Below are 16,032 nucleotides of genomic sequence, written 5' to 3' on the forward strand. Positions count from 1 at the left end.
CTATTTTAATGCTAGTACCATGCTGTTATTGTTATTATAGCTCTGTAATATAATTTGAGATTGGGTATTGTGATCCCTCTTACATCACTTTTCTTGTTCAGAATTGCTTTGTCTATTCTAGGTCTCTTATTCTTCCAAATGAATTTAAGGACTGTTTTTTCCTAGTTCTGTAAAGAATGTCATTGGTATTTTGCTGGTGATTGCATTGAAGGTGTATATTGCTTTTGGTAGTATGGCCATTTTGACAATATTAATTCTGCCTGTCCAAGAACATGGGAAGTCTTTCCATTTTCTGAGGTCTTCTCTCTTTCTTTAATGTTCTATAGTTTTCATTGTAGAGCTATTTCACTTCCTTGCCCAGAATTTAATGTCCAGATAAATTATTTTTAGTTTTTGAGGTTATTGTAAAAGGGATGTTTTTTTTCTTATTTATTTCTCAACTGAATCACTGTTGGAGTGTAGGAAAGCTATTGATTTATAAGTGTTGACATTGTATCCTGCTACTTGCTAAATTTCATTTATCAGCTTTAGAAGTCTTCTGGTGGAATTTTTAGGTCTTCTAGATATAGGATCATGTCATTAATAAAGAGTAGTAATTTGACTTATTTTTTCTTTTTCTCTTTCTGGTGTTTATCCATTTAATTTCCTTCTGTTGCCTGATTGCTTGGCTAGAGTTTTAAGAACTATATTGTATAGAAATGGTGAGAGTGGATATCCTTGCCTTGCCCCTGATTTTAAAGGAAAAGCTTCCAGTTGTTTGTATATTGCCTTTATAATATCTTACCTTATAGATAAGTAAGTTCCTCCTATCCCTAGTTTCTCTGATATTTTTAACATGAATAGTTGTTATATTTTATCAAAGGCCTTTTCAGCATCTACTTAGATGATTATATGATTCTTGTTGTTATTGATTCTATTTAAGTGATAAATTACATTTATTGATTTGCATATGTTGAACCAGCCTTGAATCCCTGGATTGAAGCCTACTTGATCATGGTGTATTATCTTCCTAATACATTTTTTTAACCATACGATTTATTTTTATTTTATTTTTTTTTAGTCATACATGACAGCAGAATGTATTTTGACATATAATACATACATGGAATGTATATACATCAATCATATTGTCTATTCTACTGCCCTTCCTATACTCCCTACTCCTCCCCTCCTCTCCCATCTTTTCTCTCTATCCAAACTAATGTGACATACTTTTTTTTTTTCTCATTACAAGATCATATATGTATTCTGTATAACAATGAGGTTCTCCTTCCATCTTCTGTGCAACTCCCCTTCTCCCTCTTTTTCCCTCCCACCTCTCTTCCCTATTTAGTGGTAGTCTTCTTCTCATGCTCTTCCTCCCTATCCCATTTTGAGTCACTCCCCTTATATCAGAGAAAACATTCCGCATTTGTTTTTTAGGGATTGGCTAACTTCACTTAGCATAATCTGCTCTAATGCCATCCATTTGCCTGCAAATGCCATGATCTTGTTATTTTTTAGTGCTGAGTAATATTCCATTGTGTATAAATGCCACATTTTTTAATCCATTCATCTATTGAAGGGCATCTAGGTTGGTTCCACATTCTAGCTATTGTGAATTGTGTTGCTATAAACATTGATGTGGCTGTGTCCCTTTTTAGGTCTTTTGGGTATAGTCTGAGAAGGGGAATAGCTGGGTCAAATGGTGGTTCCATTCCCAGCTTTCCAAGGAATCTCCATACTGCTTTCCAAATTGGCTGCACCAATTTGCAGTCCCACCAGCAATGTATGAGTATACCTTTTTCCCCACATCCTCACCAGCACTTACTGTTGTTTGACTTCATAATGGCTGCCATTTTAATTTGCATTTCTCTGATTGCTAGAGATGGTGAGCATTTTTTCATGTATTTGTTGATTGATTGTAAATCCTCTTCTGAGAAGTTTCTGTTCAAGTCCTTGGCCCATTTGTTGATTGGGTTATTTGCTTTTTTGTTGTTTAACTTTTTGAGATTAGAGCTCTGTCTGATGTTTGGGGGGTAAAAATTTGTTCCCAGGATGTAGGCTCCCTATTCACCTCACATATTATTTCTCTTGCTGAGAAAAAACTTTTTAGTTTGAATTTATCCCATTTGTTGATTCTTGGTTTTAACTCTTGTGCTATAGTTGTCTTATTAAGAAATTTGGGGCCTGCCCCCATGTGATGAAGATTAGGGCCAGCTTTATCTTCTATTAGACACAGAGTCTCTGGTCTGATTCCTAGCTCCTTGATCCATTTTGAGTTGACTTTTGTGCATGGTGAGAGAAAGGGATTCAATTTCATTTTGTTGCATATGGATTTCCAGTTCTCCCAGCACCATTTGTTGAAGACGCTATCCTTTCTCCATTGCATGGTTTTAGCACCTTTGTCTAATATAAGGTAGTTGTAATTTTGTGGATTTGTCTCTGTGTCCTCTATTTTGTACCATTGGTCTACCAGACTGTTTTGGTGCCAGTACCATGCTGTTTTTGTTACTATTGCTCTATAGTATAGTTTAAAATCTGGAATCGCGATACCACCAATTTCACTCTTCCTGCTTAGAATTACTTTAGCTATTCTGGGTCTCTTGTTTTTCCAGATGAATTTCATGATTGATTTTTCTATTTCTGCAAGGAATGTCATTGGGATTCTGATGGGAATTGAATTGAATCTGTAAAGTGCTTTTGGTAATATGGCCATCTTAATAATATGAATTCTATCAATCCATGAGCAAGGTAAATCCTTGCATTTTCTAAGGTCTTCTTCTATTTCTTTCTTCAGGATTCTGTAGTTTTCATTGTATATCTCTTTCACCTCTTTTGTTAAGTTGATTCTCAGGTATTTTATTTTTTTTGAGGATATTGTGAATGGAGTAGTTGTCCTCATTTCCATTTCAGAGAATTTGTCACTGATATACAGGAATGCCTTTGATTTATTGGTATTAATTTTATATCCTGCCACTTTGCTGAATTCATTTACTAGTTCTAGAAGTTTCTTGGTTGAATTTTTTGGGTCTGCTAGGTATAGGATCATGTCATCGGCAAATAGTGCTAATTTAAGTCTTCTTTTCCTATATTTATGCCTTTAATTTCTTTCGTCTGTCTAATTGCTCTGGCTTGTGTTTCAAGAACTATGTTGAATAGAAATGGTGAGAGAGGGCATCCCTGTCTTGTTCCAGATTTTAAAGGGAATGCCTTCAATTTTTCTCCATTTAGAATGATGCTAGCCTGAGGCTTAGCATATATAGCTTTTACCATATTGAGGTAATTTCCTGTTATCCCTAATTTTTCTAGAGTTTTGAACATAAAGGGATGCTGTATTTGGTCGAATGCTTTTTCAGCATCTATTGAGATGATCATATGGTTCTTATCTTTAAGTCTATTGATGTGGTGAATTACATTTATTGATTTCCGTATATTGAACCAGCCTTGCCAGGGATGAATCCCACTTGGTCATGGTGCACGATCTTTTTGATATGTTTTTGTATCCGATTTGCCAGAATTTTATTGAGGATTTTTGCATCTAAATTCATTAGGGATATTGGTCTGAAGTTTTCTTTCTTTGAAGTGTCTTTATCTGGTTTTGGAATCAGGGTGATGTTGGCCTCATAGAATGAATTTGAAAGTACTCCCTCTGTTTCTGTCTCCTGAAATAGATTGTGGAGTATTGGTATTAGTTCTTCTTTAAAGTTCTTGTAAAACTCTGCTGTATATCCGTCAGGTCCTGGGCTTTTCTTGGTTGGTAGTCTTTTGATGGCTTCTTCTATTTCCTCACTTGATATTGGTCTGTTTAGGTAGTTTATATCATCCTGACTCAATCTGGGTAGCTCATATGCCTTAAGGAATTTATCAATACCTTCTCTATCCTCTATTTTATTAGAGTATAGGGTTTCAAAATAATTTCTAATTATCTTCTATATTTCTGAAGTGTCTGTTGTGATGTTGCCTTTTTCATCCTGTAAGCTAGTAATTTGGGTTCTCTCTCTTCTTCTCTTTGTTAGCATGGCTAGTGGTCTATCAATCTTATTTATTTTTTCAAAGAACCAACTTTTAGTTTTGTCAATTTTTTCGATTGTTTCTTTTGTTTCGATTTCATTGATTTCAGCTCTAATGTTAATTATTTCTTGCCTTCTACTCTATTTGCTGCTGATTTGTTCTTCTTTTTTTAAGGCTTCGAGGTGTAGTGTGAGGTCATTTATTTGTTGGCTTTTTGCCGCGTCCGGCCAAGGGAGCCGAGTCCGGCGAGGGACGGCGAGGTTAAAAGACACAGGACACCAAGGTTCTTCATCCAGGAGAGAGAGATTTTATTTTTCCCCCCCTTTTATATATCCTCCCATACTCTGGGTTAAGCATACACACACATACACGCATTCTTTACTGCAGGAAGCGGTTTCAGGCAGCTTTAAGCAAACTAGGTCTGGTTTTGCAGGGTGCTCATGTAAGGCTCAGCTGTGCCAGCTAATCAGTAGGTACAATCTGTCCCAGGCTCTCTGTGAGGGCAGATAGACAGGAAGCCCATAAGACTGATTCAGACTTCGGTGGAAGCCCACAAGGCTAATTCAGACTTCGGTGGTTTTCTCGCCTTTACATGCGAAACAAGGGACAGGGAACTTATTCTTTTCCCTGTTTAGGGCCAGGGGCTTCACCACAGCTTTTCCTTCTTTTAAGGAATGAACTCCATGAAATGAATTTTCCTCTTAGTTCTGCTTTCATAGTGTCCCAGAGATTTCGATATGTTGTGTTTGAATTTTCATTTACCTCTAAGAATTTTTTAATTTCCTCTTTGATGTCTTCTGTAACCCTTTGTTCATTCAGTAGTATATTGTTTATTCTCCATGTGATGTAGGATTCCTAATACATTTTTAAATGCAGTTTACTAATATTTTATTGAGAATTTTTGCATTGATGTTCATCAGGGATATTGGTCTGTAGTTTTCTTTCCTACATGTATCTTTTTCTGGTTTGGTATCAGGGTTATAGTAGCTTCATAGAATGTATTTGGGAGTATTCTCTCCCTTTCAATTTTATGGAATAAATTGAGGAAGACTTGTGTTAGTTCTTCAGTAAATGTCTGATAAAACTCAGCTGAGAATCCATCTGGTCTTGGACTTTTCTTCATTGGTAGGTTTTTGATTGTTTTTTCAATTTCATTGGTCAGTTTATGTTTTCTATATCTTCCTGATTCAATTTGGGCAGGTCATAAGTATCTACATATTAGTCAATGTCTTCAAGATTTTACAGTTTATTGGAATATAAATTTTTTAAATAGTTTCTAATGATCTTCTTGATTTCGGAATTGTCTGTGGTAATATCTCCTTTGTCATGTCCAATTTTGTTGTTTGGGTCCTCTTTCTTTCTTTTGGTTCATTTGGCTAACTAATCTTAAATAAAAAACAAACTAACTTTTGTTGCATTGATCCTATGTATTGTTTCATTATTCTCACTTTCATTAATTTTGGCTCTGATCTTTACTTTTTTCTGTCTTCTACTGGTTTTAGGGTTAGTTTGTTCTTTTTCTGAGGCCTTGAGGTGGAGCATAAGCTATTTATTTGGGATCTCTCTATATTTTTAATGTAGGTGTTTAATGTAATAAATTTTCTTCTTAGGCAGGGCATGGTGGTGCACATCTATAATCTCAGTGGCTTGGGAGGCTGAGGCAGGAGTATCACAAGTTCATGGCCAGCCTGAGCAACTTAGTGAGGCTCTGACTCAAAATACAAAAAAAAAAAAAAAAAAATAGAAAAAGGGCTGGGATTGTGGCCCTGTGATTAAGTGCCTCTAGATTCAATCCCTGGTACAAAAAAATTTAATTAGTACTGCTTTCATACTATTACAGAGATTTGATATGTTGTATCTTTGTTTTCATTTGTTTCTAAGAATTTCTTGATTTCTTCTCTCATTTATTCTTTAATTTATTCTTCATTTAAAAGTATATTGTTTAATCTTCATATATTTTTGTGGTTTCTGTTATTTTTCTTGCTGTTGATTTCTAGTTTCATTCCATTATGATCCAATATGATGCATTGGATTATATCAGCATTTTTGTATTTACTTAGAGGAACATTATGACCTAAAATATGGTCTATTTTGAAGAATGTTCAATAAGCTGCTGAGAAGAAGGTAAGTTTAACTGTTTTGGGGTGAAATAATATGTAGATGTCTATTAGGTCCATTTGATTTATATTATTATTTGGATTGGATATATCTTTATTGATTTTATGCTTTGATGACCTGTCTATTCATGATAAGAGTGCATTGAAATATTCCAGTATTATTATATTGGGATTATCTGGGATTTAATATCAATGAGTATTTTTTAAATGTAATTGGGTGTGTTAACATTTGGGATACATGTGTTAACTATATTTATTTCTTCTTGTTGCATTATTCCCTTTACTAAGATGTGATGGCCCTGTCTCTTCTGATTAATTTTTGCTTGAAGTCAGTTTTGTCATATATGAGAATTGTTACTCCTGCCTTGTTTTTGAAGTCTGTTGGCATGAAATATTTTTTCCTTCCTTTTACCTTCAGCCTGTGAGTGTCCTTACCTATGAGATGAGTCTCTTGCAAACAGCATATGGTTGGATTTTTTAAAATCCATTCTCTTAATCTACATTTTTTAATTGGGGAGTTGTGACCATTTCTATTCAGTGTTATTACGGCTATGTGTTTGTGGTTTGCTGCCACTTGTTGCATTTAATTATGTTTTGGTTTTCATTTAGTTTGTCTTCTATTGATTGTCATTCATTTGAGAGTTTGGGGTTTGTTTTTGGGATCTTCTATGTATCTTTAAGTATTCTGTATAGTGCTGGCTTAGTATTCTTTTTGTTAATCCTTGTCATGGAAGGTTTGTAATTCCCCTTTGAATGTTAAAGAGAGCTTGCTGAGTACAGCAATCTTGGTTGGCAATTGTTTTCTTTTAGAGCTTGAAATATCTTATTCCATGCTCTTCTTGGTATTTATTAATTTATTAATTGGGTTTTTTTTGGTGCTAAGTTTTTAAAGTTCTTTATATATTCCACATATTAATCCTCTGTCAGAAGAGTAACTAGCAAAACTTTTCTCCCATTCTATGGGTTCTGTCTTCACATTACTTTTAAAATTTGTTCTTTTTAAATATACATGACAGTAGAGTATAAGGAAAATAAAAGAGACGCAGAGACAAGATGCAGAGGCAGAAAAGATGGCAAAATGGCAGAGAGGCCAAACTGTCAAGCTTTATTTATATCAATAGGTTACTTTAGGTCACTAGTGCCATAATTACTTTATTGTTTGGTGTTCCTTTATTTCCAGGAGCTGAATGTCTGAAATCAAGGTCCAGGCTGATAAGACTCTAGCACAGAGCCTCTTCACGAAGGATATTACCATAAACTAGATACTGCAACTGTATTAGTTATCTTACTAGCTTCTAGAAGAAACTGCCCAGAATTCCAAGCCTGGGAAACAGAGTGCCAGTTACCCCCCGGGGAATTTGCTCACCAGAGGAATGCTTCCTCGTATATTTCCATTGTCTGAATCTCTACAGTAGAGTATATTTTGACATATTATACATACATGGAATATAGTTTATTCTAATTAGGATATCATTCTTGTAGTTGTACACAACGTGAAATTTCATTGGTTTTGTATTCATATATGAGCATAGGAAAGTTATATCCAATTCATTCTACTGTCTTTCCTATTCCTGTCCCCCCACCTACCCTTCATTCCCCTTTGTCTAATACAATGAACTTCTCTTCCCCTCTTGCTGTGTATACACTAATCAGAACATTTGGCTTTTGGGTTTTTGATATTGGTTAATTTCACTTACCATTCATTGGCAAATTTCATTCTTCCATGTGGTTGAGCAATATTCCATTGTGTATATATACTATGTTTTCTTTATTCATCTGTTGAAGGGCACCTAAGCTATTGTGAATTCAGCTGCTATAAACATTGATGTGACCACATCACTGTAGTATGCTGATTTTTAAGTCCTTTGTGTATATACCGAGGAGTGCAATAATAGGGTCAAATTGTGGCTCTGTTCCAAGTTTTCTGAGGAATATCCATACTGCTTTCCAGAGTGGTACACCAGGTTTTCAGTCCTACCAGCAATATACGAGTGAACTTTTTCCCCCACATGCTCTTCAACATTTATTGTTACGTGCATTCTTGATAATTGCCATTCTGACTGGAGTGAGATGGAATCTTAGTGTAATTTTAATTTATATTTCTCTAATTGCTAGAGATGTTGAACATTTTTTCATATATATGTTGATCAGTTGTATTTCTTCTTCTGTGAAGTGTCTGTTCGGTTCCTTTGCCCATTTATTGACTGGGTTATTTGTTTTTCTAGTATTAAGTTTTTTGAGTTCTTTATACATCCAGGAGATTAATGCTCTATCTGAGGTGCAGGTGGCAAAGATTTTCTCCTGTTCTGCAGGCTTTCTCTTTGTGTTCTTGCTTGTTTCCTTTGCTGTGAAAAAGCTTTTTAGTTTGATACAATACCATTTATTGATTCTTGATTTCTTGTACTTTAGGAGTCTTATTGAGGAATTTGGTTCCTAAGCTAACATGATAGAGATTTGGGCCTACATTTTCTTCTAGTAGGCACAAGGTCTCTGGTCTAGTGCCTAGATCTTTGATTCACTTTGAGTTGATTTTTGGGCAGGGTGAGAGATAGGGGTCTAATTTCATTTTATTACATATGGATTTCCAGTTTCCCCAGCACCATTTGTTGAAGAGGCTATCTTTTCTCCAGTATATGTTAATGGTGCCTTTGTCTAGTATGAGATAACTGTATTTATGTGGGTGTGTCTCTGTGTCTTCTATTCTGTTCCATTGGTCTACCAGTATGTTTTTGTGTCAGTGCTATGCCTTTTTTGTTACTATAGCTCTGTAGTATATATTCTTTTAATTTATTCTTGAGGTATGAACTAAGCATGGAAGGGTGGGCCTTGGGAAGAGTCCTACCTTTTTATTTTTTTGCTTACTGAGTTGAAGTTTGGGGTTTAAGACTTCCCAACTTCCCTTCTTGGGAGATTGGTGTGGGCTGGTTGGGTTGTAGGCAGGGTGGTAAAGTGGCTGGCTGGGCCAGGTGGTATAGTGGCTTGTTGGGCAGGCCTAGCCAGTATACACTGGGAAGGCTAGGCAGCAAAGCTTCAAGCTGGGTGGGCCTAGGGGAGAAGTGGCTTGCTGGGTCAGGTGCGCTTGGCTGCAAAGTTGTGGGCCAGGCAGGCTGGGCTATGATTGGGTGGTTATGTCTGGTGGCCTACGTGGCCTGGGCCTGGTGGATCAGGGCCAGGAGATGGGCCTTGTTTGCCGCAAAAAGCTGTGGGCTGAGCTGGGCAGGACTGGCAGTGAAGTGGTGGCCTGGCAGGTTGGGTTATGGGCCTGTGGCAAAGCTGTGGGCCTAGTAGGCAGAGTGGTGAGCTAGGTGGGAGGCCAGGGCATTGGGGGATGGAAGGTGGGGGGCTTGGGCAGATGCTGGACTGGTAACTGGACCTGGTGGGCACTGGGGACCCAGGGACCCAGTGGGGTGCTAGTCCAAGGAGGGCTCCAGGGACTGGGATGGTCCTGGGACCTAGCAGGTGCCAGTCTGGGTGGATCCTGGGAACTCAGTGGGTGCCAGACTGGGCAGTTGCTGGGACTGCTTAGCTGGGAAAATTGGGAGCCATGTGCCCCCATACCCACTCTTCCAACTTCCTAACCCACTGTAGCTAGCCTTGTTAGCTCCTGAGAGCCTCAGGACTCACAGGGTTGGGGAGAGACGAGTTCTCTCTGGCATATCCAATTTGTGTTTCCACTGGGAAAATGCTTTTAGTTTCTGATTTCCCATGGGCTTATTAGGCGCAGTTAAGTCTTCATGCGACATAGCTGTGAACTCAGATCTGGGTTTCCAGTTCCTGTTTGTGCTGCTAAACTGTAGTTCCAAAGTGGCTCCTGGATCGGCTCTCTGCTGACAGAGATAAACTCAGGGCAACCTTCTTTTAGATCTGTTTAATGAATTGAACAGTCTGTGGTTCAGCTAGGGCAGACTTCCCCTCCAGTCTCAGGATTTTTCACTCTAAGCTTCAGGGAGAAGCAGTATTCCCATTGCTTGATTTCTGGTTAGCCAAACTTGGAGAAATGCTGCCTCACTCTTATCTGCCATCTTGTCCCTCCTCTTCACAGTCTTGATTGTTTACTTTGCTGTGCAGAAACTTTTTATTTGATTCCATTCAATTTATTAACTCTTGGCATTATTTACTGAGCTTTAGGGGTCCTTTTGAGAGTTGTTGCCTCTGCCTATATGCTGGAGTATTGACCCTACATTTTCTTTTAGGAGTTGTATATTTCAACCAATCTTCATTTTACTATCTGTACTTCAGCTTCATCTGCAAAGGAAAACTATTGCTTTTATCTTTAGTACTTCAAATGTGTATGTGGGTAGTTTTGGGTGGGGTGTGTTTAATAGGAATCTAACTCAAAGTTATAGTGCAGATTTTGTATGACATCTCCTTGTCAATTATTTGTTATTTTATGTTAAAGCAATCTACTTAAATGAATGAATTATTGTAGTTTTTGAGCTCTTTAGTATCAATAAATGAAAGCTATAAGTCCTGATAAACAGTTCAAGCTAAAATCTCCCCATTATGCAAACTCCAACCTTTAGTTAAAATACTCTCAATGATGATGTATTATTGGATTTTCTTCCTTTTTTTCTTTGACCATGGTAAATTATCTGAAAGTATTTTTTTTTGTGTGTGTTTGTGTATGTTTCTTATTTTGAACTCTTACAAGCATATTTCCTCTAAAGTTCCCATTTGGAGTTATGTAAAGCTCAAAGAGAAATGTGAAGAAGAAATATTTAAGAAGTAGAGCTAATATTTCTTAGTCTCTAAGAAATAAGTACAAGGGATAAAAAATGCTTTAGAATTAAATGGATTAGTTGGTAAAATATCTTGTATTAATTAAAAGATAAAATTACTTAAATTCTTTAAAATCTTAGATCTGGAATTATTTTTATTTAAACAGAAGAGAACAAGAAATGGGCAAGGCACAGAAATGATTATACAACATGATAAATATTTAATATAAAGGTTAATAAATTATTTTGAAAAGAACTTGTTTGTTATGTTACAAGAGAGGGAAAACGATCAGGTTTTCCCTATGTTGAAACTGATAGGTAGACCCTAGATAGACTTTTTCAGACTGTGAAAAGTCTGCCTATTCTTTGTTGTCCAATTCAGATTCCCTGATGTCTTCTATATCTGTCCTCTGTCCCTCAATCAGGCTCACTGGGTTTTTTGAATTTTCACCGCATGTTACTTTTATCTCTGTTTTGCACTGTCTTTACTACTTTGCCTTGTGTTAGATTTAATGGTAGGGTAGAAAAAGCATAGACATTGTAGTAAAACCCTTGTTCAATCGAACTTTCTGAGTCCCAGTTTACTCACTTGTAGATGGGAATAGAAATAGAATTCTGGTCATTCTTGTGAGGAGTAATTTGGAAAGCACAAACTACCTGGGGCTAAATAGGCATTCAATAAATGTCAGTGTCCTTCCCATTTCTAAGTTTCATGTCTAGTTTCCCCTCTAATCTGTAAATTCCTTTAGGGTAGGAAATCTTATATTCATTGTGCCTTGAGCAGAGTAGGTTATAAATGATTATTTATTGATTATATTTTGCTGTTCTGCTATGGAGGCTTAGTTCTGTAGTATTATTTTCTATTTCTTTTTCCTCTATCATCTTGGATTGAGATGAACATGTTGCTTTCATGAAATTGAGAATTTAATTTCATAGAATGCCATTTTAATATGACTTGATCCATAGATATATACAGTAAGGGTCAATTTATTTCCCTGGAAATTTAAATGTATTCTATAAAATCTCATTAGCCTGTCTTACGGCATCATAGTCACAGTGGAATTTTGGTGTGTTTAAGATGGTGAAGTCTTTATCTGTGGAAGTCTATCAATAACACAGAACATGGGAAATAAATGACATAAGGAAAGAGCAAATCCCAAACATCTTTCAAATTATATTACTTGACATTTTCAATCACTAACCCTACAAAGTGTGTTCCAATTTACTAAAATAAACCAGGAATTCAATTTCTTGTGAGCTCCCTTTGCTTAATTAATTATTAGTAGCAGACAGTATTCTGTGATCTATGTAATTTGTCACCTTTGTATTTATCTAGTATCTGATTTAAAAATGAACAAGATCATTCTGATTCAGCAGAACTGACTTCATAACTCATCTGTGTTATAGAATGAATAAGTTTTGCTGAACATGTCACATATGCTTTGATCATCAAAGTATTAGTTTTCCTTCTCAAAATATAGTCTCTGAGAGATATTCTTTTCTGAAGTTTGCTGGATGACCTATTCTACATAGATTTTCTACAGAGGCAAGTTAGACCTCATTCCATTACAGCAAAATAGCATTCAAGCAGCTACCTTTATATGATTTTTTCCCCTTAACTAGAATGTTAAAGCTCTTTTAATGCTTCCTCGTTATGAGTTGGAATTATTCATTCATTATGATGTTTTTCTTTAAAATAACAGCAATGTATCCTAAAACATGGAAGGTTTTTTTTAAATAAAAGCATGCTGTTTTTGTTAGAGTGAGGACTAACAGGCTTATCATTTATGCAACAACATTGTTTGTACTTAGAATGCAGTTATTAACTCTTTATAATTGTCCCTAATTATTTCACCAAAAGATAATTATATAGCATTTGTTATCTATACATTATAGATATAGATAGGAGAAACTGAGGCTCATTATTGACTCTCTGTGTTAGCTATCTGGGAAACTGAGAAAAATGTGCTGTTATCCTAACGATGTGCTTTCTTTTTTCATTTTCAGTTTCAAAGAACACTTGAGTGCCTTAAAAATGTTTCCAACAAATCTGACCTACAGAAAACCTACCAGAAGCTTGGGAAGGAGCTGGAAGATCTGGATTACTTGGCTTTCAAACGTCAGCAGGTAGGAGTCAATACCTTCCTTTGTAGAAGTGGTGGACACTTTAGAATTCCTGTTGTCTTTCTTGTCAGAGGGGCAGGCAAGTCTGGGGAGACATACCTTCTAATGGTTGGGGTAGAAATAGCTTGTGCTGATCTGATCTGCTGTGTTCATACAACTTCATGCAGTGTTCAGTGTGGTCCTTATTTTTAGATGTGTACGATAGGGATTTCCACATGTGTTCTTGTACCTCTTTTAAAGAAAATTCCTGCTGGTTTGTGAAAGTCTAGCTACCCTTTGACTAATGATGCCTCAGTTGGCTTGGTCAGATGTCTTTTATAATTGCCATGGCATACCTGAAAAGGAAAATCACTCAAAGACCAGGAAAAGGCTGTGCATATACATAAAGAATTAAGTAAAAATGTCATAAATCTGTCAAAACTTGAGTTGACTTTTAGTTTTCTTTTTTAATCTCTGAAGATGAGTTAACATTTACAAATGTGGAAGGTTAAAGGAAAATATACTTAACATAATTAATGAACGCATTTTTTGCCTCCTGTATAGATATTAAGACAAATCCAAAACAAAAATAAACTACAAGGTTTCTTTGAGAGTTGATGTTTTATAAAATTAATATTCACAATGATTACTTTTTGTGGGTTTTGGAGGTATTGTCACAGTAGATAACCATTCTTCCCATCTAGATCTTCTTGAGTTTCTTTACAGCCACTAGGTGTCAGGATTGTTAAGGTTTTTCTTTGGTCAACTGTTTCTTCTGATCAGGACAGTGAGAAGTTTAAATTAGGTTGCATGAAGTTTGGGAATGTGCTCAGTGATAGATAGCATCTAGAAAAATGACTAAATAACTGACTTGCATGGTCAGCCACTGAATCTTTCACTTAAGAATATTTCCTGTTAGTGTGGCAAAGGGTGTGACATTCTTGCCGTTGTCTAATTCACAAGTGTTAGAGTGTTTCAATTGGGGTTTTCAAAGCAGGACTTCCTATATTTTGTTAAACCTTATTAATTAAACATGATATGGTTTAGAAATATTAGCCTGAGAAAAGAATTGTGTGTTAGGTTTTTGCTCTATCTCAGAGGTTATGTGGACATTTAACCTTTTTTTCATCATTTCCTAGGTGTTATATATATATATATATATATATATATATATATATATATATATATATATATATATATATATATATATTTTACAGAATGTTCCAGGGTAAATGAATAATTTCTACACATACTTTAATTTATATGAAAAATGATACAATATTAATTCATTATATTATTTTAAAGAAATCAATGCTGGTCCATGTATTACCATGCATAGCAGAAGTAGTCACAGTTACTGAGAGCTACTATAGTAAGTTCCCAGAGGCTGCTGCTTAAAATTCACTCTGTGAGTCACTACTCTGGCCTATGCAATTTTTAATACAGTTTTGTTTCCAAGATCATATTTTACCACCAAGGGGTATTTAAGTTGGCAGGCAGTAGTTACTGTCCTCTTCTTTATCCTTTCTCTTTAACACATTTTCAGTGATTAGATTCTTACATTAGCTAATTGTGAATTTGGAAAAAGGTGAATATTTCAAGGGCAGAAGAGTAGAACTCTTGCTGAATGGCATTGAGGGTGCATAAGTAAACTGCATGTGCATGAGGAAATAGGGACATGTGTAGTGTTTATACATGTATATATAAATCTTATATGCTTTTTAATTAAATGACAACTATATGTCACATAATAGGACTAAAACATTAATTTACTAAATATTTACAGTGATATAGTGGGATTAGTTTTATTAGAACCATTTTACAGATGAGCAAAGTATTGATAGAGTTAAGTAACTCTTATTGTTGTTGGGATAATAAGGCATGAAGCCAATTCAAACCTGGAGTGTCATCTATCCTAGATGTACAGTGTTCAAAGAGTCAGAACATCAACTGTTCTTTGACTTATTGGAATTTGTCTTTTCTCTCCCGACCATTTCTTTTAAAACTTCAAAAACCTAGTAAACACATAGTAGAAATTGTTTTTCTCCTACTGGAAAAGATACAGGTCTCTGTAAAATTGCTAATTCAACAAGAAAGTTTCTTTGTTATATGGCATATTCTTTGTACTATGAATTAGTCATGGGTCATTTCTCAGTCGGATCATATTTATCATTCTTTATTGTGGCAGAATGTAAGCTGCATAAGGACAGAGACTTGTTAGTTTCATGATCTTCAGTGCTGTATCCTCTCTAGGCTCACATGTCTGACTCATGGCAAATAATAAATATTATTGGTGGTTGTATTCCTATGAATGAAGAAGCAGCCAAAACTTTATCCTCAGATTATAGGCAACTACAATCAATGTGTTTGTTTCACTTTTAAAATTTAGAAGGGCTTTAGCTCTGAGCTTTCTATATGCCAAAGGCTAACAGAGTGCTCTCTGCATTGTTTTATTTTAGGTTTTCTTCTAACATATTTAATTTCTCTATTTACTTCTTCCAAGAAACAGAAAATGCCAATGTTACCTTAGCTCTGAATTATATATATTTCGTATATAATTTGTATATAATTATGTATATACATTTTATGTAATTATATATTTGTATGTGTGTGTATATGTATGTATATATATATATATATATTTTTTTTTTTTTTTTTTTTTTTTTTTCAGTGCTGGGGATTGAACCCAGGGCTCATGTATGTGAGGCAAAAACTCTACTTCTGAGCTATATAATTCAACTTGTTTTTGAATCATTTCTTTCCCAGTACCAGATAGACCCCTGGAGTACTTTGCTTCATTAAATTTTTTTTTTTTAAGTTACTGTTTTTCTTGTCTAGGCATGAACTTAAGCTAGTCCTTGGGTCAGGGCACAAGCATCTCTATAGTTTCCTCCTTTAAAAAAGACTAATGTTCAAAATAGCTTTGATTGGAAAAAGTGAGAGAGGAGGCTGTGATAGATGAGGGAGTGGGTGTCCAGAGACTAGTTAGCCTGAAAGAAATGAATGGCAAAGCAGAATTAACATGAAAATCTGGAAGCTCTTTCAATTCTCACTACTTGGAGATACAATCTTGGAGTTTATCTGCTTTGACTGTTTGGTTT

At 35.5% G+C, this 16,032-nt stretch overlaps 1 protein-coding gene across 2 annotated transcripts in view; it reads left to right on the forward strand.

The window, feature by feature from the left end:
* The window catches only part of Ctnna3 (catenin alpha 3), a 1,728,170-nt gene that overhangs the window by 139,577 nt on the left and 1,572,561 nt on the right, over nucleotides 1-16,032 (forward strand). For both annotated transcript variants that reach the window (XM_027931212.2, XM_027931213.2), the window contains exon 5: nucleotides 12,836-12,955. In XM_027931212.2, the coding sequence (XP_027787013.2) occupies nucleotides 12,836-12,955 (120 nt within the window). The remainder of the gene's footprint in view (nucleotides 1-12,835; nucleotides 12,956-16,032) is intronic.

This window comes from Marmota flaviventris, chromosome 4, assembly GCF_047511675.1.
Source record: "Marmota flaviventris isolate mMarFla1 chromosome 4, mMarFla1.hap1, whole genome shotgun sequence".
NCBI classification, from domain to species: Eukaryota; Metazoa; Chordata; class Mammalia; order Rodentia; family Sciuridae; genus Marmota; species Marmota flaviventris.